Raw genomic sequence first — 27,234 nt, forward strand, 5'->3', positions numbered from 1 at the left:
CTATGGGTTTGGTTTCAGACTGGGTCCCTGCTGCGGGCTCCTGGGGCTGCTCTCGTGGAGCTTGGCTTGGATGAGCTTCCGATGAGTGGGGCTCAGCACGCCAGCGTCCAGCAGGTCCTGGTCAGTGATATTTCTAGACAAGGGAGAGAAGGAGAGCAACTGAAGGAGAAGCCAGCAATGCAGTACAAGGCAGGGAGGAAGGGGACTCAACCACCTATGACTATTGGACACGGAAGGACTATGGGACTCCAGAGGTCATCTCCCCCTAGTCTCTGCCCTGTGCTCTGCATCCAGGGCTCAGCTAGGAGGCCCCAACTCTCCTCCTGCCCCACGCTGAACTCAGAGCTCTTGCCAGGATGTCCGTGGGGCACACGAGCTGGACTGTCATACTCCAGTAAGGCACAGTGGTACACATGAGCCAATGAGCCCTCACACACCACTATCCTTACGATACCTGAAGAACTCCAGATCATCCCAGCCATTTTCATACAGCCCCGCCTCATACTGTTCCAGGCCCAAGCGACTCAGCCACCTGCCAACGCTCCGGGGGTGATCACCACTGTCACAGGGCCACTAGGAAAGAAGAACCAGGATATGGCCCAACAGCGTCACGCCAGGGGACTACAAAGCAACGACTCTAGCCCCAGCTCTGCTGAGTCTCCTGAATCCAGTCATCCCCCATCACAGCTCTGCTAAGGTGCCTCCCTTGTGACCTGCAGCATCCTGCTGTTCCAGCCCCAGGCCTTCCCTGAGCCAGACTGACTGTGGTGCCCAGTGTGGACAAGAGAACTAGGATGGGAGACCCCCAAGCTCGCTGATGCCCAATCAACACATTTACACATAGGTCTCCAGAGACTTGTGCATTAACACCCTCCCTACGCCTGGAGCTCCTTCAAGGCCAACACGAAGCCCTCGCCAGGCTTGGGGGTGTCTTGTCTTGGTGCATCATGTCTCCCTGGCACATAAGCCAGCTGGTGCTTTCCAGTGTGGGTTGCCCAGGACATACCTCTCCGGCACGGTTGAGTCGGCGAGTGTCCCGCTGGGACCTTGCCCCCTCCCAGCAGCTCTGCTGTGGTGGCTCCAGTGCGCTGCGGGTGTGGCGCAGCAGGTTCTTCCGGCCCTCTGGCTGGCTGGGGCCCAGGCAGCTTCCTCTCTTGGGGGGCTCTGTGTCCACATCACTGAGGCACCAGGCCATGTGCAGGGCAGTGAGGGAACAATCACCTGACGTCTGCGGATCTCTCGTCAGAATGGCTGACTTGGGCCTCTTGTGCCTCCCAATCTGAGAGAGGCTGAGCTGGTGCCCACAGGAGGTGGTCTCGGACACAGGGTAGTGGGGGCTTCTCTGTAGCTGTTCCTTGGAGGAGGAGTAGGCTTGTGCTCCTGTCAGGCTCTGCAGCCTGCGGCACGGAGAATGGCCCGGGTGCCTGTCAGCCTGCGTGTCACTGGCCGGACTGTACGGAGGCTCAGACAGGCTGGGACACTGTGCCCAGGTGTTGGGGACCCCCTCAAATATGAAATAGGCTGGATTGGTGTAACTGCTGGCTGCATCCGGGAGGCTGAGGGGCCGGCTCCTGAAACACACAACAGTCGAGTGGGTGTTTTTGCCCAGAAAGACAACTCCAACAGATAGATAATCCCAGCACTCTGGGACAAACCCAACCCCAGTTCCTGGCAGAGACAAACTGACCGACATCCCAACACCGCGACAGAGAGACAACCATGGCATTGTGGGGCAGATGGACCGACAATCCTAGAAGACAAACAGACAAGCAGCTACTTCACCCACTCAGAGTGTGCCCTCATTCGGAAACCAAACCAAACAACTCCCATCACGAGCCCTGGACTGGCAGCACTAAGTGTCCTAGCAGATTAATGGCCAAGGTGCGGCATGCTGGCAGTTACCTGACGGCGCGCAGAGCTGGCTTGGAGAGGGTCGGGAAGTCGGACTCCGTCTCGTCGGTCTCAAAGCTGATCCACTCTGCACAGAACAAAGACTGTAAAGGTTAATGGGAATGCAGCAAAGTGTTTCTACTGAACTGTTAGCCCAGATGGCGGGAACTCCCAGCTGCTCCAGTCCCAGCCTCTCCCAGCTGGGAGCTCTAGAGGGAAGGGGGCACAAGGAATGGCAGCAGGGGAACTCCCACTTATTCCAGGCCTGTCCTGTCCTGGTGCCTCCTGGGGCAGGAGAGATGGCTGCAGGGGAGCTCCCCCCAGCTACTCTGGGTTTTCCCTGGTCCCCAAGCAGGGAACTGGAGCCCATATCTCTGAAGCAACAGCAGTTCAGTGACATGGCTGTATTACCGTAGAGCCTCTCGCGTGTGCTCCGCCTGTCCTTGGGGACTCGGACCTTCATCCAGCCACGCATGGAGCCCGTTTCTTCACCCCGGTGGAAGAGGAAAGTCTCAAACTGCTGGGCCAGGCTGCCAATCATAGATCTCATGGCAATGCAGCACTCACCTGCCCAGAGAGCACAGCATCACCTCAGAGGGCGGGGCACCCCATGGTCACTCAGGCACCCACCGACAGCAGCTAGCATCGTCCTCCTCCCACACTCACACGTTCCCATGGAAAAGTACTAGGACCAGGGACTGGCGGATGCCACACCACAATGTGACACCCACTAGGAACATGGAGTTGTTCATATACTTAGAGCTAGTGTCCATGGGGGGGTGGGGGTAGCCTGTCCTGCCAAAACTCCAGATGTGCCTCTAGTTTCCCAGTAGCTTGGAGAAACCATTTTCTCCTGAGGGAGACAAGACTCAGTCTCCATGGTCACCACATTCAGGCTACAGCACATGTCTTCAGTGAGGCACCAGCCTCTCCTTTCTGGGCCTGCTCTGGTGGTCAGGACCCTGCACTATCTACAGGCCCCCAGGTCCTCCCCCTGAGTCCCAAGGGCAGCAGGGGCTGAAGGACAGTGCCCTGCACTGCTGGGAGGAGACTTTGCTGCTGCCCCTGGGTCTAGTCTCTTGCTCCCTGGTTCAGGAGGGAGCAGGTGAAGCCACAGGGGGACCTGGACCCTTCACTAATGTAGGTGCTCACCCTGATCCCCCTGGTCTCCTGCTCTGGGCTGCTCCAGGATACAGGAGCCCTGTAGAAATCACCTTAGCCCTCTGTGGGGTTCATGTGCCATCCTGGCCACTCCCTAACACTCCCCCTTTCAAGAGGAGGTGTTGGACACACACCATATGACTCGCAACTGTCCATGCCCTTGATGCTGAGGAGCAGGTGCTGGTCCAGCAGGTACTCCAGGTCCGACAGGATTGGGCTCAGCTGCACAGGGAGAGACAACAACTCTCAGAAGGTCGGCAAACCACCAATCCAGCCACACAGCCATGGGACCTGAGCGCTGGGCTTAGGTACAGAGACATCACAGTGACCCCACTGTCCTATAGTACAAGGGCTAAAGCCCCAGTGCTCACCACTGGGTTCACTCTGTGTGCAAAAGAACTTGCTCAGGAGATCAGCCAGGAAAAGGGAGCACCAGGGAGTCAGGACAGAGGGAGAGGATGGGTATGCCAGGGGAACAGGGGATGGGGGTGTGTTTCAGAGCCAGTGGGGTGGGAAGTCGGGGACAGAGAAGGGGTGGAGGAGCCAGGGAGTCTAACAAAGTCTACAGGCTGTCACTCCTTATAGTCTGCCTATGTCCTTCTCACTTGCCTCCCCTTTGTTGTGCCAGCCCCTGCCCATGCACATACCCACCAGCCTGCACCCCCCCACCCCACCCCACTGTGCTTACCACTGGCAGCTGTTTAGCTGACCAGCTGAGTTTGAGGAAGCCCGGGATGTCGCTGCTTTGGGAGCTGTTCTCCCCACTCCGCTGAGACTCTGGCAAGAAACCAAGAGAGAGAATTACAAGAGCAAAGCTGTGTCCTGCTGCCAGGGCCGGCTTTAGGCCAATTCCACCAATTCCCCCGAATCGGGCCCCACGCCTAAGAGGGCCCCGCGCCCAGTGGCAGGGCCGCCGGGGTGGGGGCAAGTGGCCGAGAATCCCTTCCCTGGCTAGAGGCTCCTTTTTAATTTTTACTCACCCGACGGCGCTCCGGGTCTTCGGTGGCACTTTGGCGGTGGGTCCTTCACTCGCTCCGGGTCTTCGGCAGCACTTCGGCGGCAGGTCCTTCACTGCCGCCGAAGACCCGGAGCGAGTGAAGGACCCACCGCCAAAGACTAGGAGCGCCGCCCGGTGAGTACAAGCCCCACGTGTTTTTTTACATGTTTTTTTTTTTTTAGTCATCCCTGCCGGGGCCCTGTCGAAACTGTTCGAATCGGGCCCCGCACTTCCTAAAGCCGGCCCTGCCTGCTGCCAACCTACCCACCTCTCTCTCTCCACCTGGGTACGAGCCTCCCTCCTCTTCTCTACCAGCTCCAACCTCTCCTAGGCACCAACCACATTGCGATGGGGAAGGCGGGTGGACTCAACCCAGGACAAATCCCAGTTGTTTGTCATCGAGATAGAGCTGCCAGCCCCATTGCCCCCAGAAAAAGAATCCCAACACATGAACAGACTGCACGGAGATCACATCACCCACTGCTGAAATGCAGCCACCTCTGAGGTGAGATGTAGCAGCTGCTTATACCACGCACAGTGCACAACCATTTAGGACAGGAAGTTTAGAAGAGGCCTAATCCTAGTGAAACTAGAGGTTGTCACAATCTAACCCAAGTGTGACACCAGCGGTACACCTCAATCCTTACACAAAATGTCCTGGGATATGTAATGAGCACAAAAGGCCAGAAGCTTGGCTTTCCATCTCACTTGAAAAACGGCACCTCCTGCAGCACAGAAGCCTGGGCCCTGAGCTCAGTACTGATTCTGGGGACAGCACCCCCTTCCGAGGAGCCCTCTGCAGCACAGCGCCCCTTAGCACTGCACTGGGGCATTGGGGTCAGCACTGACTCGGTGAGGAAAGTCACCTGTGCTGCTCCCTGCAGCACTAGGTTTTCCTTGCTGGTCTCCCTTCCAGGTGCTGGACAGGCTTGGCATGTGGCCAGTAGAGACGCCCAGGCAGCTCTCACCTTCCAGGCAGTAGGAATGGAACTCAATGTAGCACTTGCTGCGGCTGGCTGTTTTCACAATCACCTCGATGCTGTCCCACTCGACGCAGGCCAGGGACTCAGGGCTGGAGCCAGGAGCTGCCAGCACAGAATGGCCAATCAGTGTATGCTGAAGGGGCCCCACCCTGTCGCCAGATCTGACCCCTCAGATGGGCTGTTCTCGTGCTGGCTGATATGACCCCTTGAGGACCTGGGCAGGGTGTCAGATTGCTACTACCCCAAAAGTAGCAGGGAGGGGTCAGTCATAGCTCAGGTCTGTCTGCGGAGTTAGCAAAATGAGTTCCCTGGATCTTATTCCCCAGGCAAAGACTGATCTATTCATCTCCCCACTAACAATGCTAACTAGCACTGCTGGCTGGTAGCCCTGTGGCGACATGTGTTGGCCCTGAGAACACTGCTGTTTGGAAGTGATGGCAGAACCTACTCAGCACATACGGGGCTAGGACTGCAGCACTCCTGCCCTAGATCCACCAGGGGAGCAGGCCCTCCCCACCCTGTCCAGTGGCCAACGGGGGCAGCCTCCTTACCCTTCCTAGGCACGAACTGAGACGTCACTCCCACCTCAAACGTGGCAAAGACGGGCGAGTGGTCACTGGTCACAATGTCATCAGTGCAGCCTGAAACACCAAAGAGGGAGCCCCGTCTGCCACAGAAACCCACTGTTCCATGCACCTGTTCCAGGCTGGGCCTTGGAGGTGCCAGACTAATGGCCTTTGTGCTCCCAAGCAGCCCCCGGGGCTCCACACTCACCATACGAGTTACAGAGCACATGAGTCTCAGGGCGTGACTTCCATAGGATGCGATCACACCACGAGGGAACGTTGATTCTCACCTGCAACCAAGAGCAAAGAAGCTTTAGGTGCATGGCTGAGCCTGGTTTGAGCTGCCTGGATTTCCCTGCAGCCTCCCACACTCCCAGCACATCTCCCCTCCCAGCTGAACTAGGGAGGTTACCATCCTGTTTGTTCCCAAGGGCAGGGTACTGATCATCCCAGTGTCACTGAAGGTGTGGGGTCCCCCGCTGCTCACTGTTCAGTGACAGCACAGATCACAGTGCGAGAGAGGCAGGGAGTGTAGGGTGAGGCAGTGTGGGCTGAATACAGGGCTGGGAGCCAGGAGTTCTCGAGCCCTAACCCCAGCCCTGCCATTGCCTCGCTCTAGACTTCCTTGGTCCAGCTATTCCCTCGTGGCCACAGGCAGCCAGCACAAGCCAGAGGAGCTTCAGAGACCCAGCCTGAGAATAGCAGTGGCTCAAAGCCACTGTGTCTTCATCCTTACCCTGAGTGCAACTCAGCTGGAAGACAGAATCGAGCCTGCTGGCCCAGTCCTATTCCCTCTCCCAGCCAGGTAGTGCCATGGAGCACCTCACCTGGGACAGTCCCGCATGGGAACCCTGGCCAGATCCCAGCCCCTTCCCCTCGGGGCCAGACACTCACCCCTGTGGTTTTGAACTTCTGCCAGACGTAGCTGTCCCGGGAGCCCCGTTCGTATCGGTATGTGGGGGGGAAGGAGATGTCTTCCTCACCTGGAAATGGAGCAAACAGGAAGACATGGAGGCGAGACCGCGCCAGGCAGACACTGCCCGCAGAGCTGATGGCAGGGCCAGAGAAACCCAGCCAGATTATTCTGTCAAACTAGAAAGACCTCCTTCTCCTCCACTGACACACACAGATCTACCATTTCCTCTCAGCCCTGAACTTCATCCCTGCTCTTGCTCTGCCAAAGCACTTCCACCCTGGCCTGTAGCCCCTCTGCTATCCAGTCCAGGGCCTCTCCTCAGCACAGTGAACTGTGTACAAACATCCCCTGGGGACTAAGCCGAGCCAACTACCTCACTGAGCTTACCACCTGAGGCTGGGTTTCTTTTGTGCACATCAAGGTTTCTAGCATATTTAGACACTATGTAGCACAGCCCTGGCTGGGAGGTGACACTAGACTGTTCATGGCTGGGCTAGGGGACAGAGTGATGGTTTGGATGGGTGAATCTGTGGCGTCTGGGTGTGGGGGGTGTAGCGAAGCTCATTGGCCCGTAGCTGTTATCTGCATCATGGCAGGGGTAAAACCCCAAACACAGGGCAAAGCCCCATCCTGGCTGTGCTGTATCTGCTGCTGATGGAGACCTGGGGGCTCCTGTCTCTCCTGCACATTTTGGCAGCAGTTGTAGAGCTTGTCCTGCCTTAAAGCATTGTTGAACTGTGAGTGCAGGAGGTGGCGATGGGGGCATGGTATACGGGAGCCTTGCTGGGGGCGAGGCAGCAGACAGGCAGGCAGTGCTCTGGGAGGGCAGTGTGGGCTCCCCATCTGTCCCCATCCCACTCACTAAATCGCAGGAACACCTTGTTCTTCTCCCGCTCCAGGGTGAGCTGGTCCACGGCCAGCAGGGCCTCAAACTCCTTTTTGTTCACATGAGCTAAGATATCCTGAGAGGGAAGAAAGAAAGGTCCATAAGCACTAGGATTTGCAGGGCTTTTCTGTACTCTTCCCCCAGCACGGGATCCCACCACAGGAGTCCTCAGAGAAGACAAGGAGCTCCGTGTTCACAGTCCACACCCATCCCCTGCATGCCTTTGGGGCTGGGCTGGGAGGAGGGACTGAGCTGCCTGCCCCAAGAGTGTTCCCACAGGTGGCCTGTTCTCGAGAGCAGCTGTGTGGAGCTCAGCAGCAACCCTGGGCACAGATGGGACCAGTGTCCTACCTGGACCTCCATATCAAGGCGGTAATTGAGGTCTCCAAACCAGAAGAGGTGGGTGAAGCGCAGGGTGAGGTCGAAGCTGCTGAGTCTTTTGTCACCCAGGACCAGAGAGCGCAGAATGTCACTGTAGTTCTGGTTCCGCCTGCACCGGATGAGGGTGGCACAAGGCAGAGAAAATCAGGGAGATCCCCCAGGACTCCATTGCCCTGCAAATCCGCAGGACCCCACCTGCCTCCACAGATCCCACCCTGACCCCTACCTGCCTCCACAAATCCCCCCCCAGCATCCCATTGCCCCACAAATCAACCTGGGACCCATCTCACCCTGACACCTACCTGCCCCCACAAGGCCCCCTCTCCCTGTCCTCACCGATTCCCAGCCCCCACTTTCCAATTTGACAGTGATCAAAGTGACACTAACCCCAGCCCCTTCAAGCCAACACCTTGGCCTCTCCCCAGCCCTGCAGTAGGCTGGACAGAGTCCCAGCCCTGCACACATCTACCCCAGCCAGCTGGAAGAGTGCAGTCGTTGGGTGAGCATGTCCAGCCCAGTATCCAGCTTGTCTGGCCATGGCAGGGAGGCTGAGATGAAGGCTGACCGTGGCTGAGACAGAGGAAAGACCAGGAAGTGGCTAGTCAATGCAGGAGGTGATGCACTGGCTATGGGGCAGCTGTGCTGGCATTCCCAGCCCGCTGAGGGTCTCATGCAGGCACAGGGGTCAGGAAGCAGCCCGCCAATCACCTGTGTGTCTTCTCACTCCCTGAGGCCAGGTGGCAGTTCACAAACCCAAACGACGTCCCGTTGAAAAGGAAGGAGACGCCCACAGCCCCTTTGTTACCTGAGGAAACACACCAGGTCCAGTCAGCCCTCAGCCCTGTGTGTTCCCCTTGCTGGGGGCTCCTCACAGGAACTGGCTGTCCCCATATGCTCTGATCCCCACTGGGACCTGAGACCTCCTCACCCCCTGGTATGGCGCCCAGAGCACTCCCCTATGCCCCAGATATAACCCACAGAGTACTCCCCAGCTCCCCTCCTCCTGATCCATATACAGACCCCAGACCATTCCCCTGCCTCTTCCCCAGATATGGCCCTGGAACATGTCCCTCCTCCCACCCCAACATAGCTCTTCAAGCACTCCCCTGCCCCCCAGTGTTCTCCCCTCCTCTCCTCCCACTCCAGCCCCCAGATGCCCTTCCCCTTCTGCTGTACCTAGTGTGTTTGCAATTCCTGTTTTCACACTTGACGTGTTCACATGGCTGATCCGGCGTTCATGCTCTGGTTTCACCAGCACCACAATCTTGATGCTCCAGAGGCACTGTAAGGCAACCTGCAACGAGATTGGGGAGGGAGTGAAACCACCCCGAGCAAGAATAGGGGAATGAGAACACACTGTCCTCTTCTGGAAATCACGCTGCAATAGGCAACCCTCCAGCAGCTGGGCCAGGTATCCCTGAAGCCTTGTGTACAAACACCCTCTCCCTGGGCCCAACGTCAGGTTTGGGTTTGCTGGGTCTGGCCTGGACAAGACTCCATTAGCTCCCTCCTGGGCTGTGGGCAAGGCCTGCTTGAGCTCAGGCTGTGGGGAGATTTCTCAGGCCTGCTTCCCAGCTCTCTGGGCATGACCATGGCCATCCGTGCCACAAGGCCCTGGCTGCAGAGGCCACAGCCTGGAAAATGGCACCACACAGATGAGAGAACGTGTCCTGCCTAGGCAGGCACCAAGGAGGATGGCTAAGAGAGAATTCAATTCAACTGTAGAAATTACTCTCCCAATGGGGAGAGAGGGCGAGAGAACCCAGGGCCGTGAGACAGAGAGAAGAGGACACAGGTGAGAGGACGATCTCAGCTTCCCCATCTCCCACTGGAAGCATCTGTGGGTTCCTGAACTGTTCTCCAATCCTTCAGCCAACAGGTGGAAAGGGGGATGGTGAAGGAAGCAGAAAGGTGGGGTCAAACAAGCCACCAAAGTGTCTGAGCACCAGGTCCCAACAACAGGCTTGGGGAGGGCGTCTTTCCTGCTTGTCAAGGGCTCTGGTGGTGTTGGATCCCTCTGGCTTTATCTTAGGCAGTTGGTTATGGGTGTAACAGCCCAAGGACAATTTGTTGCTGAGCGATCTACTTCCAATAATAGTTGGATGAAGGTAAGTCTTTCCAATAGGCTCTTAACTGAGTGAGTGCTGGCAGGCACCACTCCTTACAAAGCCAGAGAGGGCAGGTAAGGTAAGGAGAGTCAACAGGGACAGGGGATACTAGGGACGTGGGCACAGTCCCTCCCTCAGCATTGCGTGAATGGGGTGGCCTGGGCCCATACCACTCGGAAATCTATGGACATCAAGGTCTTCAGAGAGGCTCGCAGGAACTCCACCCATTCGCGGTCCCCCAGCGAGTTCTCCTGGGTGCCAATAACATAGATGTCATGCGGGATGCCAGCTGTGGTCTCATCCTGAGTCCGTCCCAACCCCCTTGATGTCAGCCATGAAGCCATGGACCTGGGGGGTGGAGCGCTGCCTGGGGGGAAAGGAGAGATGGGATCAGATTGCTACATTTCATTGCCTCCCCACCCCTGCACCAACCCAAGCACATTGGTGGAATATCATGTCCATAAATTGGAACCACGCTGGATGAAGTGGGATTTGGTTACCTCTCATTCTGTGCCAGGACCTGGGGGGGTCTAATAGGTCCCCTGTCAAGGATGGAAAGTACCATGGCAGTTCTTGAGTCCAGCCAAAAGACAGCTTGTTTCTGAGGTTCGCTGACATGTCCCACCACCACTGACCATATATCAGCAGCTCTATTTACTCAGCAAAAATACAAGGTGTGGCAGGTGCATCATGATATTGACCCACCATAGTGCAGACAAGCCCAGGTAAGGCCTGAGCGCGAGGGCTTCTCCAACCTTCTCACCTCACCAGGACTCAACAAGAATCTCAGAACTCCTGGGCATGGCTCCCTTTGGAAATCTGCAGAGATTTCAATTCCAGAACTATCCCTGGATTCAGGACAAGAACCCGTGGTCACGCTGGAGGTCTCTGAACTGTCCTTACTCCTTACCCATGTTCCACGTCCCAACATACACAGAAATGAGGTCTGGCTCATCCAGGTTGGAATGCTGGATCTTCATGAGCTGCAGCAGTTGGCAAAAGGCCTCTCGCTTCTGCAAGAGAAGAACACGACTATCTGCTTGGGTCCTGACACAGAAGGCAGAGTTCAAGAGAACATGGCGCCCAAGCTGAGCCACAGGCCTGTCCCCACAGAGCTGCAGACTGGTGGTGGCCAATGTTAACTACCAGTCTTCAGTGCAGGGCTCATCTGTATTGCTCCGGAGCATCCCTAAAGCCTCATAGTGGTGGACAATCCTGCATTTAGCTGTAACCCCCATGTCTAGTGATGATCAATGGATGTAACTGTCCTGCGACCCACTTCTTAGGAGAAGAGCACAGGAGGAAGGGCCTCCAGGACCACAGTCAAGCTCACATGGGCATCATGGAAAGAGGCAATGAGAATAAAATTTGACAATGGTTGGGCTGCTGGTGTGGCAAGACCACTGTCAGTCGTGCTGACCAGTATTGTCTCATTGTGTCCTAATTCTCCCCCATCTGTCTGTCCGCATCCACCTGTCATCTCTTGTCTTAACTTAATGTGAACTCTTTGGCGCAGGGACTGTCTTTTCATGTTGTGTGGTACAGTGCCTAGTACACTGGGGTTCGGGCCCACTATAATAATAAACCTCAGGGACCCCAAATCTCTAGGCTCCTGCCAGCTAAGGAGTAGAGGGAGAGGAGGCCCCATGCTCCAGCAGAAAGCAATGGAGCACACTGCAGCCTCACAGGCCAAGCCTCCTTGCTGAATAGTTCAGAGTCTAGGGTTAGTCTGTGATTAGCTCTCTTCAGTGCACCCCCCAGCAAAGTATCTAGGTGATGCATATAAGTGCCATGTTCATCAGCCACCTGTAAACACACAGGGCAAAGCAAACAAAAAGGGATTCAGGATACTGGCCCCCTCTCTACTGGATACCAGTAAGCTAAGGGCCAGCTCTGCCGACTCACACCAGAGATGGAAACAGTGGTGCCTGAGAGGTCTCTCCCACACCAGCAGAGGGCAGTGTTGCACAGCCACATGAGCATCAGGCTCGGAAGATGGGCTGAAGCCCCTTGTTCCCCTCTCTGGTTTCATGGTGATGTTCCACCTCCTGGGTGCTGAGGGAAGCCCTCACCCACCTTTTCAATGATCCCTTTGGGGGGAACAGAATACCCCCCATGTGTCACTCAGAGAGCTTGCTCTCAGGCCCCTGCGCTTTCCACGCGAACATCCCCTCATTGCCTACACACAGCAGAGCATAAGTGGGTTTCCTACCAGGCAATTCTCAGAGGCCAGGCAGAGAGAGCCTGGATGCCAGCCCACAAGCAGGGCTAGTCTGCACCAGGGGCAAATACTGCCCCGTGGTCTGAGGCCTGGCCCTAATCTTTTGCTGCAGTGAAGCTGGCGGGAGCCCAGGCCTTGGGAGGACCCCTTACCCGTGCGTTCTGGAAGATGAAGTCCCTGGTCAGGCTTCTGTGCTGGTCTCTGTCATACACCAGCCTCACTTTGCTCTGCATGCTCTGGTATTTAATCAGCTGCAAGACTGAAGACAGCCACACCAGCGACAGTGAGACACAGAACGGCACAACCCCCAAAAGCACAGCCAATACACCCCTAAGGAAGGGCACTGCTGCTGCCTCTCAGCATGACACAGAGGGGTGTGGTTACGGCTGCCCCTCACTCCCCCAGGATGTCACGCTGCAGGAAGGCAGCCAGCACTGAGCTCAACAAGCGGGGCTCCTGTGTGCATCCAGTAGGATCTGGCTTATCCCTCCCGTCCTTGGGATAACTGTTCAGCAGATTACCCTGGGTGAAGGAGCCCATCGCCCTGGCTTCAGCCAGGAAGCCTAGTGGTGGTCATGTTCCATTTGTGCACCACAGAGTATTCTTGACCTCTCACTGCTGCTTCTCCCAGGGGTCTACTTCCACAATGGGCCAATTACTCAACAACCTTCCAAGGCCTACTCCAAGTCAATGGACTGAAGGGATTTCCCCTACTTTTGTCCTGAGAGATGGTCTCCTCTGGAGAGCTGCAGCCCCTCTTTGTGATGGCTATTGTCCCAGACTCCACGTCCACTGTCAGGGAGGCCCTCTGTGTTTTGCCCACTTTCACCTGCAGCACAAGGAACTAGGTTATTGAGGCAGGTGCAACTAGGTTGGGTGCAACTGAGGGCAGGAGCAGGGAATGTATGCCCCTTTATCTCTGTATCTCCCTGGCGCATATAATTGGGCCGGGGCTACCCCTCTCCTGGAGGGGCACTGCTCGCATGGCACCCTGCTGAGCTCACTAGGCAGGTGCTGTAGCTGCTTGGAGGCTAGCTTCCTCCACACCCTGTGTCTGAACCCCAATGTATTGTGGCAGGTATAAACCAGCTCTTCTCATGCTAGCGCCCACTGTCCATTGGAGAATAGGAGAAGGGCAGCCCCACAGACTTCCTGCCCCTCCCCCCAGATTGGCTTTCTCATCTGCCTGAACGGGAAATCACACCCCATGTTGACTCTCCTACAATCCCACTGCCCAGCTGGCCCACAAGCTGCAGGCCCCACATTATGTAGGGCCCAAGCTAATCATACCCACTCTAGTCTCTGCCTGTGCTGGGAAAGGCCCCATCAAAGCCCCTGAAGGGAGCAGTGCAGTGAAGCTCGCCACACCTAAGCACCTCTCTTACCTCAAAGTTCTGCACAGCCATGGGCTTGGCGGCAGGGGGGTGCGCCACAGCCACACTGGGAAGAGCCAATTTGTGCTTGGTCACTGTCTCCTGCAGTGTCTTCAGCACCTACAGAGAAGGAGTCAGAGACAGGCAGGTGTTGAGAGACACAAACAGAGAGACCAGTTGTACAAGGGAGAGGGTTCAAATCCAGCTGCCTTTCCAGCAGGTGAACTAGGGTCTAGTGGGAGCAGGAGATTCTAACATGTTGCTGGCTGCAGGGCATGGATGGGGCTTCCTGCTGAGCACAACAAGTGACAGGGAGAACTTTGGAATTGGGTCCTGATGAGGTACCACTTGCTGTTTGCTCTGTGTCTGCACAGTTTAAAGTGAAGGCAACACCACCTACTAGTCAGGGGGGAGACTGGAGCCCTGGGTTCTGTTCCTGGCCCTGCCACTGACTTGCTTGCAATCAGTCACCTCTTTTGGTGCCTGAATTTACCCATCAGCTATTGGCACTATCTGGCATGTATTGACTAGGCAGTGCTGGAGCCATCAGTGTGAAGAACCCAGGCAACAGTCAGCAGAATGTGCTCCCTCCCGCCCAGCGCTCCAATCACCCAGGGAGGGGACAAGGAGAACAGCTCATGTTTGAGAGAGCCATACACAGACTCTGTCAGCTTCACCATGGAGGCATCCAGACCAATGGCTTGGCTACAAATCACAATGCCCTGCTCTAGGAAGGAGGCAATGACACAGATCTGTCCCTCATGGCTGTCCCGCAGGAGTGGCAATGTCACACTGCTTGTGATAGAAACCTCAGGGATCTCAGCAAAAGTGAGCAGGAATTGGGAACCAGGTGCCCCAGTGGGCCAGCACAAAGAGCATGGAGACCCAGAGGCAGAGGTTGGTTTGTGAAAGTGTTAAATTGGTAATATGTGTTGTGAGTAAGGTGGAGGAGGCTGACTGGCTAGAACCTGTTAGAGGTGGGACTAAGGAACTATAAAGCATGCTCCAGGTGGAAAGAATTCCCTTCACTCCAATTTAATGAGAGGCCTGTGCCCTTCCTGAAGTGGTCTCTAATGTCTGGGAGCTCAACCTCATAGAAACTTGCTCTGTCTGGGAGTTTTAATTTATCCCAGGAGTTTGCTCAAGTTTAAGGAGCTTATTTTAGTCTGGAGAGCTAGGGGACATTAGTAAAGGTTGCAAATAGTAGCTCTTCTACCCTTCGTGGGGGAATTTATAAAGGGGTATTTCTTCAGAGGTTTTTGCTATAATTCTTGTAATTTAAGTTGACTTCTTCTAGGATCTTAAATTCTAAACCTCCCTATATTTAATGGAATTCTAACTTCTGCTTTCTTTGCCTTCTTTTTGTAGCTTAATCCATGACAAATGCACTGCTCATGTGCCATGGTTGCAGTGTGGCAAACTTGTAACCCTGGGCTTCTTTGCAGAGTAACGGTCTCAAGCCCTAGCAATGTGTGCTGAGATTACAAACTCACTAGGCACCTTTTTCTCTAGAGAGGAGAGCAGGTGGTTGACAGTGGAGATCTTGCTGAGGAGCAGTTCAAGGTCTGGATCGCTGGCCAAGAGACCCTGAACAGAAAGAGAGACAAATTCTGATACCTGGTGCTCTTAAAGCAGCAATGACAGATTAAACTGTAGTGGACATGTCCATAAACCTTGGCGAGTTTCCAGGGTCACTTCAGTACCTATGGAGATTAGAGCTGCATGAATAACTGTTTTTCTCCCCCCAAGTTTGGTAGCTAAACTGAAAAATCTGGAAAAAATCATTGAGTCAAAACTGATTTTTTTTTTCTTATTAAAACACAAAAACATGTTGCTTGGGTCAAATAAAGCATTTTGGAGGTTGACGTGAATTGAGATTTTTTTTTAACCATTTTGACATTTCTGAAACTTAATTTTAGGTATTCTCAGCCTAAACTATTTGCTGAATTTCTGAATAGTTTTGGTGCCCCACAAATGCATTTTTCAGAAAATTTACTATTTGCCAAACTAAAAAAAAAAAAGGCTCTCTAATGTAGGGTGACCAGATAGCAAGTGTGAAAAATTGGGATGGGAGTGAGGGGTAATAGGCTATATAGGAAAAAGCCCCAAATATTGGGACTGTCCCTATAAAATCGGGACATCTGGTCACCCTACTCTAATGGTTATTAACTACACTTTGGATCACTAGCAAGGAGTTGGGAAGGTCTGGAGACACTTCTCTATGGAACTAAAACATGCACACGCAGTTTAGCACAATTAGCACCTTTGTGCATAGGTCTGTGCAGGGAGCTGCGGAGCAGGACTGAGGTGCACATCAGAGCAGTGAGGGCAGGCTGGGGCTGGAACAGCATGGGGGGCTTTGGCTCAGGACACAGGTCTCCACTCCCAGGCAGATCTTAGAATCATAGAATATTAGGGCTGGAAGAGACCTCAGAAGGTCATCTAGTCCAATCCCCTGCTCAAAGCAGGACCAACACCAACTAAATCATCCCAGCCAGGGCTTTGTCAAGCTGGGCTTTAAAAACCTCTAAGGATGGAGATTCTACCACCTTCCTAGATAACCCATTCCAGTGCTTCACCACCCTTCTGGTGAAATAGTGTTTCCTAATATCCAACCTAGACCTCCCCCACTGCAACTTGAGACCATTGCTTCTCGTTCTGTCATCTACCACCACTGAGAACAGCCTAGCTCCATCCTCTTTGGACCCCCCTTTCAGGTAGTTGAAGGCTGCTATCAAATCCCCCCTCACTCTTCTCTTCTGCAGACTAAATAACCCCAGTTCCCTCAGCCTTTCCTCATAAGTCATGTGCCCCAGCCCCCTAATCATTTTCGTTGCCCTCCACTGGACTCTCTCCAATTTGTCCACATCCCTTCTGTACTGGGGGGACCAAAACTGGATACAATACTCCAGGTGTGGCCTCACCAGTGCCGAATAGAGGGGAATAATCACTTCCCTTGATCCGCTGGCAATGCTCCTACTAATACAGCCCAATATGCCATTGGCCTTCTTGGCAACAAGGGCACACTGCTGACTCATATCCAGCTTCTCGTCCACTGTAATCCCCAGGTCCTTTTCTGCAGAACTGCTGCTTAGCCAGTCGGTCCCCAGCCTGTAGCAGTGCATGGGATTCTTCCTTCCAAAGTGCAGGACCCTGCACTTGTCCTTGTTAAACCTCATCAACATGCTCTGGGTCAGTCCAGCTGAGGTGTCCCAGACCAGATCCCTGACCTGCCCCATCACTGAAGTATTCTTCCTCTCCCAGGTCCCTGCATTGCAATTTCCAACCTTCACTGTAGCATCTAGCCTGCTGCATCTGAACTCCCTCTGGATTTGAGCTTTAGCACTTGGTTCATGAACATAGGCAGCTGGCTGGGCCTCGCTCCAGGAAAGGAGCATGGTGCCCTCTATGGGTACAGATATGCAGGAAAACCAAACCCGAACAATGAAATCCCCCATGACCAACTTCCCCCTCCAGGCCAGCCTCAGATGCAGAGACGTGCTGTCGCCTACCATGAGGCTCCCTGCCCTGGGCCAGCACTTTGGGGAAGGGGAGGGCTCACCTGCTCTCTTACGGGGCTCCGAGGGGAAGCTGGAGGGTCAAACACTTTGGCCAGAGTCTCTAAACCAGCCAGCGTGAAGTCAATCTCACTGCAGAGAGAAGAGCACTGAGTGGGGAAGCTCTGTGTGGTCCGAGGAGCCGGTCACCAGGACACCCCTGCTGGTCCTATCCCAGGTCCTGATAAGCCACCAGTCACATCCATTCAGAGAAGCTGGGCTGGGGGCAGCAATCCCACATCAGGCCCCTCTGTCTTACTGGTGGGGACTGCCATCAGGTGGTGCCACCTGACACCACAGTGCCAGGAGCAGGTCCTTCCCACCAGAGAGTGCAGCAAACCAGAGACACTTTCAGTGCCGGAGGAGTCTAAGCAGGGCTGGGCCTAAGACTCCACAAAGCTCAGGGGTGGTTGGTATCAGGCCCCTCCCAGAATCCCAACAGGGACAGTAACTGCCTAAGAAGCCCCATCACAGTGCCCTGCAGCTGACTCAAAATGAGGAGGCTGCTGAGGGCTGGATTACAGACGTGCCCTTTCCTGGTTTGCAGGGCTCAGGGAAGTGGTGCAGGAAGCGAGTTCAGCAGCCTCAGGCCGGTACTGTCTGAGCTGGAACCCCTGCTGCCCTGAGCCTTCCAATCTCCAGAGGTGGCTGAGGCCTGGCTGCGGCATCTTGCCAGGGCCTCCAGATTTAAAGCCTTGTTGCAGGGGGACTCGGCTCTGCGAAGTGGGCGTGCTTTGCAGTGACTTGCTAACACAGCTGCTGTTTAGGCACTTGAATTTGAAGGATGCAGCCACTGAGGGGGAGGGGGAAAGGGGCTGTAATTAGAGCTGAGACCAAGCAAAGGGAACAGCATGAGACCTTCCGGGTAGGGATTTCTCGGCTTGTGGATGAGCTCAGTGAACCACACTCCCCCAGCACCCACACAAGAAGAAATTCACACAGGGGTTTTGTGGAGGCCAGCGGCTTCCAGGTGCTCTGGATGCAGGAACTGGCCTGGCTTCCTAGCAAAGGCCTCATGCAAGCTGCCTCCTCGCAGGGGGACCATTTCTCACTGGCTGCAGGACACAGAGCCAAACTAAAAGGGCAAAGCAGCGGGTGCCATCTGTACCCAGCACATACGAGACCCCCTAGGGGAAGGTATTCAAAGCAGCAGATGCCAATTTTACCCAGCAGAGAACAGCCTGCCAGCGTTTAAAGTAGCAGACAGCATCTGTACCCAGCACAGATGAGATGCCCAGAGGAAGGACTGAGAGGGCCGGATATGAGACAGATGTCCTGTCTCTAGAGAAACCTGACGTCCTGTCTCTAGAGAACAGACAGGAAAGAACAACCCAGCCCTGGGACCACATGGGGCTTTTCTGCCTCTGACTAGGATGAGTCTATCCCCAGCCCACTTCCTTTCCCTCCACTGCTCACCTGTGCAGCCCACGGCAGGCGGTCACTAAGGCTGTGCTCAGGTGTCTCAGCTGCAGGTTTCCATTCCTCAGGGCCTCCAGGTCAAGCTGTAAGTGGTGGCTGAGGTACTCGGCCATGAATCCCATGAAATCGCTGGCCGGGCTGCAACAGGTGGGGATGTGTGAGCGTGTGAGTGAATTTCTTATTGAGAGCCCCAGCTGCCTGCCCCCCGTTGTGCTGATGCAGGTACTGCCGCTGGCACCACGATGGGGAAAGTCAGCGGATATTGCAGACCTCAGGGAAAAGACAGGGCTGGCTGCCAGTCACCCCGAGCTCTCCAATCTCACTCTCACCATGTGGGGTTGGATGAGAAGGGGTGTTCTAGTGCCACCTGTGGGCAAAGGCAGTTGCTAGAGGTACAGCTCCCACTGTGTCCTTTAATCGAGCTGTCCAATTCCCCCTCTCACTGCTGTGGCCTCGCCCTTCCCAATGGGACAGTTTCCACTCTCCAGAGCAGGAAGGGAAGCTCTCCTCACCCGTGCACTGGTAACTCACTCCAGCAGCCTCTGGACATCCCAAAATATAGGGCTTGCTACCTGCTCTGTGAGGTGTGGAGGTGCCAGGCAGTACCTGCTGTGAACCTGCTCCTGCAGCCTCAGCTGCAGCTGCTGAGATATCTGGGCCTTGTTTGGCTGAGCGGTAACCCACCCACTGGTGCTGCCTGCGATGTTCCCACTGTGAGGCACCAGGCTTGGAGGGTGGCTGGCTCTGCCATCTTCACCATCTGCAAACACAAAGGCACAGCATCTTAAGAGAGAGAAGTAACCGGTTTCTCCTCCCACAAGCCCACCCCTGATCTCCCCATTGTGTCCAGCATCCTTGCTGGGTCAAGGGGGTGTGGGGTGAGTGGAATGTTACACCCCATTTAAGCCATGACCCCCAGGCACAATTAGGTGCTGGGGAGACTATAATTCACGCTCTTGGGGAGCTGAATGGCCGATCTGCACCCTCCACATCCCCCCATTTCATTTCTTTCCCTAGCCCATGGCTTCATCCAGCCCCCCAAATGCTCCCCTCACCACACACGCACCCCCCAGTCTCTCCAGACTCACCAGAGTCCTCATCCACTGGCTCTCTTGCTCTGTTCACAGGGTAGAGCAGTGGGATCACCAGGCCATTGTTGGGCTGCTGGTAGGCCCCTATTAGATCAGTCAGGGTGCGGAAGCATTTGGCCTGGATGCCCTGGATGGTCTAAGGGAAGAAGAAGAATGGCTGTTGCTCTGGCACGTCCCACCCCAGACTCTGGATACCCACGGCATCCTGCAGCCAGCCCAGGAAGGATTCGAAACATACAATAACTCTCTGTTACGTGCAGCTAATGAGCCTGACTTGGCTCAGGGTACAATGGAAGACCATTCCCGTCCCAAGGAACTTACACTCCACAAGACCCAGGGGAGCTGGGGAGGGCGCTCACTTAGAACATTAAACAGCCTTAGATTTCTCTCCTCTGCCCTGACATCGTGCTGGGGAGGGAGGGAGTTTGCCTAATGTGGGTCATTGTTCATGGGCATCTGTCTTTAGGAGAGATTTGAGTGAGGAGAGGATGGGGGCCCTGGGACAGGGAGATCATTCCACACACAAGGGGGCAACCTGGCAGCCATCAGAAAGATGGGAATGGGAGGAAGACCCAAAGAGGCAGGGAGGCTGGTGCCACTGGCACAAATAAGGGGAGAAGTGGGGACATGCTAAGAGCCAAGGTCTGATCTGAGTGGGTGGAGCCGTGCAGGGCTATAAAAGGGAACACCTCTGGGATGGGATGTGATCACTATTTTCTGAGAGCTGTCACCCAATCCCACACAGCAGTTTAGGACAGGAAGTGAACAAAAATCCTGTATCCAGCTGAAACTGAAGATGGGTCAGAAAGGAAATGGGGAGGAGTAGATGTCTCTCTAGAGCTACCCCAGTTATGACAGTAACGTCTAATGCAGGCATGCAACATCAGCATGGAGCGGCCAGCGAGCTGCATTCCCAGGCTGTCGCTGAGCGCAAGGCCGTACCAGAGATGAGTCTGAGGCTGTGACGCACTGCATCTGTGCAAAGGAAACACATCCTGTGGGCTCTGAGCACTGTAGGTGTCTTACGCTGAAAGGAAACCACAGTGCTAGCTTGTGGCTCCCAGCAGGAAGGGAGGCACATATACCCCCTAGTCCCATCCCCAGATGCTGCCAGTGCTGTGTCCCTCCCATTTGCACCTGCAGAGTAGAGGGTGAAGGCAGGGCCCTTCCACATCTGCTTCCTGTGCAAACCCCAAATTATGCAGCCAACAGGGGATCTCCACACCTAGAGGCCATGGAGAGAGGTGCCTTAAATATACCCGAAGGAGAGAGATTCAAGGGACAGCAATACTAGTGATTGGGGCATCTCTGCTACAGCTGCCTCCTTCCCACCTGCAGCCAGTGGACCCCACTCCACCCACCTGCACAGATAGCAGCCCCTCCTCATCGGGCAGGATCCTATAGGTGTGCACGTGTCTCTGGAACCTAGGAGGAAACAGAACAAGGTATCAACACCAGATTTCCACCCTTGTGGCTCTAACAGTCAGGTGGGGCCAGTGATGGTGGGAAGAGCCTTTAGCCCATTAGGAAGGCAGGGAGGGATCACAGCAGCACCCATGAGCTCAGCTATATCTGGATGAATCTGGAAACCAGTTGTTCTCAGGGAAATGAGGGACAATAATACTCCCATTCTCCCAGCTTCTGTCTTGTCTGGGGAGCTTGTAATCTCCCTGAGGCAGGGACTGTCTCTCACCATGTGTATGTGAGTGCAGTCCCTACCCAACGGGGCCACAACACAAATACATCATAAGTTTCTGTCCCATTTGGGAGCAGCAGTCAACGATCCCCAGCACTGTGATAAAGGGCCCAATTGGCTCTCAGAGCATTACCCATCATTAGTACCTGGGACAAAGGGGGCAGAGAAATTAAGCTTCTAACCTTGGAAATAAAAATATCACCGTAGGCCCTAAGCTGTAGTAACTGCCCCCAACCCAGGCCACACAACAGGGAACCCCATTGATGGACGGATGCCCTGCCCCCATTGAAGCCTGAAGCTAACTTGTCACATGGATAAACATCCTTGTTTGGCTAAAGAACCCCCTACAAGGCCATTGCAGCTGGATACTGGTTCTGACTCAAGCCCTCACTCCTGGTGTGTGGAGGGAGGGTTTGAGTGACACGTGTCCCTCCCTCCTTCTCAAGTGACAGGCCAAGTACAAAAGGACTTTATGGGCAAAGTTTTCAGGAGAGGCCACTGATTACAGATGCTTCCAATTCTGGGTCTCAGCTGAAGTACAGTGGGCCTGATTTTTCAGAGGCGCTGAGTCCCTGCAGCTCCATTTGGCATCAGCAGAAGCTGTAGATGCTCATGCACAAGCTGTCTCAATTTGGGTATCCAAAATCTGAGCCACCTAAAATTAGCTGCCATTGTTGAAAATAATGAGGAGTCCTTGTGGCACCTTAGAGACTAACAAATTTATTTGGACATAAGCTTTTGTAGGCTAGAACCCACTTCATCAGATGCATGGAGTGGAAAATACAGGAGCAGGTATATATATACACAGGACATGAAAAGATGGGAGTTGCCTTACCAAGTGGGGGGTCAGTCTAACGAGACAATTCAATTAACAGTAAAATACCAAGGGATGAAAAATCACTTTTGTAGTGGTAATGGGGGTGGCCCATTTCAAACAGTTGACAAGAAGGTGTGAGTAACAGTAAGTGTGAGTAACAGTAGTAAGTTCTAAGATACAACCGCATTTGCTCCAATCCCTCAGACAGAGACAAACACCTACAGCAGTAGTTCTCAAACTTTTGTACTGGTGACCCCTTTCACATAAGAAGCCTCTGAGTGAGACCCCCCCTTATAAATTAAAAACACTTTTTTATATATTTAACACCATTATAAATGTTGGATGCAAAGCAGGGTTTGGGTTGGAGGCTAACAGCTAGGGTGACCAGACAGCAAGTGTGAAAAATCGGGACGGGGGTGGGGGGTAATAGGAGCCTATATAAGAAAAAGACCCAAAAATCGGGACTGTCCCTTTAAAATCGGGACATCTGGTCACCCTACTGACAGCTCACAACCCCCCATGTAATAACCTTGCGACCCCCTGAGGAGTCCCAACCCCCAGTTTGAGAACCTCTGACCTACAAGATCTCTATCAAGCTTTCTTAAAACTACAGTACCCACCTGGTGAAGTAAAGAAACAGATTGACAGAGCCAGAAGGGACCCAGAAGTCACCTACTACAGGACAGGCCCAACAAAGAAAGTAACAGAATGCCACTAGCCGTCACCTACAGCCCCCAACTAAAACCTCTCCAGCGCATCATCAAAGATCTAGAATCTATCCTGAAGGATGATCCCTTACTCTCACAGACCTTGGGAGACAGGCCAGTCCTCACTTACAGACAGCCCCCCAACCTGAAGCAAATACTCACCAGCGACTACACACCACACAACAAAAACACTAACCCAGGAACCAAACCCTGCAACAAACCCTTGTGCCAACTCTGTCCGCATATCTATTCAAGGGACACCATCATAGGACCCAACCACATCAGCCACACCATCAGGGGCTCGTTCACCTGCACATCTACCAATGTGATATATGCCATCATATGCTAGCAATGCCCCTCTGCCATGTACATTGGCTAAACCAGACAGTTTCTACGCAAAAGAATAAATGGACACAAATCTGACATCAGGAATTACAACATTCAAAAAACAGAGGGAGGGGCTTCAATCTCCCTGGACACTCAATAACAGACTTAAAAGTGGCAATTCTTCAACAAAAAAACTTCAAAAACAGACTCCAATGTGAAACTGCAGACCTAGAATTAATTTGCAAACTGGACACCATCAAATTAGGCCTGAATAAAGACTGGGAGTAGATGGGTCATTACAAAACTTAATTTTACCATACTAATTTCCCCCTACTGTTACTCACACCTTCTTGTCAACTGTTTGAAATGGGCCACCCTCATTACCACTACAAAAGTGATTTTTTCCTCCCTTGGTATTCTACTGTAATTGAATTTAGGGTGACCAGGCAGCAAGTGTGAAAAATCGGGACAGGGAGTGGGGGGTAATAGGAGCCTATATAAGAAAAAGATCCAAAAATTGGGACTGTCCCTATAAAATTGGGACATCTGGTCACCCTAATTGAATTGTCTCGTTAGACTGACCCCCCACTTGGTAAGGCAACTCCCATCTTTTAATGTCCTGTGTATATATATACCTGCTACTGTATTTTCCAGTCCATGCATCTGATGAAGTGGGTTCTAGCCCACAAAAGCTTATGTTCAAATAAATTTGTTAGTCTCTAAGGTGCCACAAGGACTCCTCGTTGTTTTTGCTGATACAGACTAACACGGCTACCACTCTGATTGTTGAAAATGTGGTTCTGGACGTGTCGGGGGCAGGGCTAAGTACCCCTATGACAGCCAGGCCAGAGGCAGCAGACACTGACCCATGTTGTTTTGCTGAAGAGCCGGACTTCCTGCAGCTCATGTGGCCACTCCTGTTCAAGTGTGAATTAAACTGCCCACAAAAGGACAGCCTAGGCCTGGGCTAGTGAGAGGACGTCCTTCTCTGGGAGCCTAAACACCCCACAGCTACTCAGAGCCAAGGCAAGAGCTTTGGAGAGAAAAAGTGCTTAGCAGTATCTAAGCCCCTGCAAGTTCGGGGGGTCTGGGCAGCTCATTGGTTAAATCCCCAGCATGCACTGCGCCTCCCACACTCCTCAGGACCATGTGTTTGTAATTTGTACCATGCTCTGGGCCAGGAAAATCATCGGAAATGGAACGGCATCCTTCCAAGGCTCTTAAAGGAACAGCATCTTATTCCTGCAGCACCCTGACTACTAGCTGAGCTTTCAGTGAGTTATGCAGACGTGTGACTTGGCGGGGAGTCGGGATCATTGTGGCAGCTCAGTCACTGACAGCACAAAGGGACACCTGCCCACTCAGATCACACCCAGCAATCAATCTCCAGCCAAAGGCTTTAAACCATGTTTAGGTAAATCTGATACAATGTTGTCCTCAGGAATACGAGCAATTGGACAGCACTGGCTAGCCAAATGCAGTGCAGAGCCCTGCTACTACATTCTGATCCAGAGCTGCAGCACCCCTGGCTAGTCCAGCCCTGAGCTCCCACACAGATCTGCCAATGCTCTCAGCCCTGACCTACCTAGTCCCTGCTACTCCAGTCCTTGCACACATGAACAGCTTGCTCTGTCTGCTAGTGCAAATTTTAAATTGTGGTTACGATCAGAAATGCGACTGTATAAAAATGGCTCCTCCTTACTCACCAGATCTGAGCGCCATGCATGTCAGAGTCAGATCTGCTGACTTCAGGGACAAATTGGTTTTCACAGTCTTTTACTCCTGTAAAGCCTACAGGAGCCAGTGCAGCTAGAGTAGAGGGAGCTGGCTCAGTGGTAGCTCCTGCATCACCCACACAATTCTTAATTAACTAGCCAATTGCAGAACCTTATTGCTGGTAAGCCAGAAAGAGATCCCAGGGGAGTTTGCAGCGCTGGCTGCTAGAAAAAAAACGACAGCTTTTCACTTCCAAACTGAGCTAGTTTGATCTGGAGTTAAGATACAATGAACATGGGATTCCACATTTGCCATTTGTACACAGGCATGTTTAGAGCAGAATGCCACTTTAGATTTCAGGGCACCAGTAGGGTCTGGGTACCAGGGATCACCTAGCACAGAGTGAATTATTAGAGGGATTACTAGTACGTGGAGCATAGGGGAAATAGGCTGCCCCCATCAAAACTCCACTCTGAGTTACCTGCACATAGTGTCCTCATCAGGGACCTGTCCTTTTTGTGCAGTGCCACGCATGGGTGAGGACTTAGCAAACACATTCCCATGCCAGGGATGGACATTTAAAGGATCTCTGTGCCCTGGAATCTAAAGAGTTAACTGTGTGGTCTGGCTGCTGCTGAGTTTTGGGGTGACTTTGTTTTTACAGAGAGTGGATTGCACCCGCCTGGGTGACTCACTCCCTCACTCACTCACAGCACTAGCAGGGTCCTGCAGTCTCTCACAGTGCGTAGTGGCTCCACTGGACACCCACATCAGAGGCAGATGCTGCTAGGACGAATGGGGACACAGTTGGGGCAGGCTCTCTGGAGTCTAAGGACCTGATTCTGCTCCTCCTTACACTGATGAATTGAACATGGTGTGAATGGAGAATCACACCCGAGAGTCACTGCCTCCGCAGCCACATGTCACAGATCCTGTTCTCAGAGCAGGGCTGCTGGCTTACAAACCAGGCAAAGCCACTTGCACTCCAGGCCCCCTTAGAAACAGGATTTTCCCTTGCATGGGGAAGGGCCGGTGGTGATAGGTATATCTCATTTGCCCACTTCTCAGAAAAGAGGGTTCCCAGGCTACATAGCTCCCGGTGTAGCCAGGACTGTCTTACAGTCAGGCTGTGTAGTTACTTCCACTAGAAAGACTCATGCTTATTCCATTGATACAGCTGCACTGTGATCTAGGGGTTGGAGCATGGGTTAGGAACCAGGGACTCCAGGGGGCTAAACCTAACTCAGCCACTGTCTCACTTTGTGCCCTTGGCCAAGTCATTTCACCTCACTGTGCCTAGTTTCCCCATCTGGGGATACAATCCTTACCCACTTGGTTAATGTCTGCGCAGGGCTTTGAAGGCTATCAGCGCTCAGCAATATTATTAGTCACTTCCACGATGAGCAGCCTGGAGACACCACAGCCAGATTCTTACAGCAATGTGTGAGTGTGTGTGCATGTTTACACCATAGGATCAGGTGGCCCATAGTTAGAAAAGGGCATCTCATAGACTCATAGACTTTAAGGTCAGAAGGGACCATTATGATCATCTAGTCTGACCTCCCGCATGATGCAGGCCACAAAAGCTGACCCACCCACTCCTGGAATAATTCTCTCCCTTGACTCAGCTGTTGAAGTCCCCAAATCATGATTTAAAGACTTCAAGTCGCAGAGAATCCTCCAGCAAGCGACCCCTGCCCCATGCTGCGGAGGAAGGCGAAAAACCTCTTTGTCATTATTCCCTATTGACCTCTCCAAGAATGATCCAAGGAGTCTTAGCGCACCATCCGAGACAAAAGGGATTAAAAAGGCTGGCACCAGCCTGAGGTGCAGAGAGATCTCTCCAGGAACCATTCACCCAGGTTCAGCCTGCTTCTCACCCTGGGTCTGGGCACTGGGGATTTGGGCCTCAGGGTCAAAGCCTTTTGGCAGAACAAGCAGGTTTGTAAGTGACAGGTGTCAGAACCTGAAAAAGGAAAAGGGACAGAGAGAGACAAAGATGAGAAGTGAGATGGGCACTTACAGCAGGCAAAGGGCGTACGCCCCAGACACGGACTCGCTGTCTCGCACCAGGAAGCACCCATCCTTCCCAGCTTTGGCCAACAAATCCTCAGCCACAACACGACTGATGTCCCGGTGATACCAACTTGCTGCTGTCATTCTCTGCACCAGTTGGGCATGGACTGAAAGTTGTCCCCAAAGGCAAGTCCACCCTAGGGATCCTGCTGCCACAGAAGCTCTGGGATCAGCACCTGCTGTCAGTGATCAGGCCAGACTAGTGGGGTCCAAGCCAGAGGGTTCAGTACAGAGGCAGTGAGAGTTGTTGAGGCGAGAAGGGCTCCCAGCCCTTGGATAAATTAGGGGCTGAAGATCAGAACACAGCTGTGCCAGCTTCAAATCCGCATGTCCTGCATGTGGTCTC

At 53.6% G+C, this 27,234-nt stretch overlaps 1 protein-coding gene across 1 annotated transcript; it reads right to left on the minus strand.

The window, feature by feature from the left end:
• On the minus strand, window positions 1-26,972 carry LOC135883886 (phosphatidylinositol 3,4,5-trisphosphate 5-phosphatase 2-like). Its single transcript, XM_065411153.1, has 27 exons — window positions 26,836-26,972; window positions 20,911-20,974; window positions 19,547-19,685; window positions 19,065-19,218; window positions 18,456-18,596; window positions 17,045-17,132; window positions 14,983-15,069; window positions 13,495-13,602; window positions 12,824-12,938; window positions 12,262-12,368; window positions 10,799-10,901; window positions 10,059-10,255; window positions 8,957-9,074; window positions 8,489-8,585; window positions 7,751-7,889; window positions 7,376-7,475; window positions 6,492-6,580; window positions 5,806-5,887; window positions 5,583-5,672; window positions 5,017-5,133; window positions 3,740-3,828; window positions 3,186-3,273; window positions 2,302-2,457; window positions 1,903-1,978; window positions 1,007-1,571; window positions 455-573; window positions 1-133 (listed from the first exon to the last, which is right to left on the minus strand). Exons 1-27 carry the CDS (start codon window positions 26,970-26,972, stop codon window positions 1-3), a joined length of 3,498 nt encoding a protein of 1,165 aa, XP_065267225.1.
• Window positions 26,973-27,234: the final 262 nt, after the last annotated feature.

This window comes from Emys orbicularis, chromosome 9 (genome assembly GCF_028017835.1).
Source record: "Emys orbicularis isolate rEmyOrb1 chromosome 9, rEmyOrb1.hap1, whole genome shotgun sequence".
Lineage (NCBI taxonomy): Eukaryota > Metazoa > Chordata > Testudines > Emydidae > Emys > Emys orbicularis.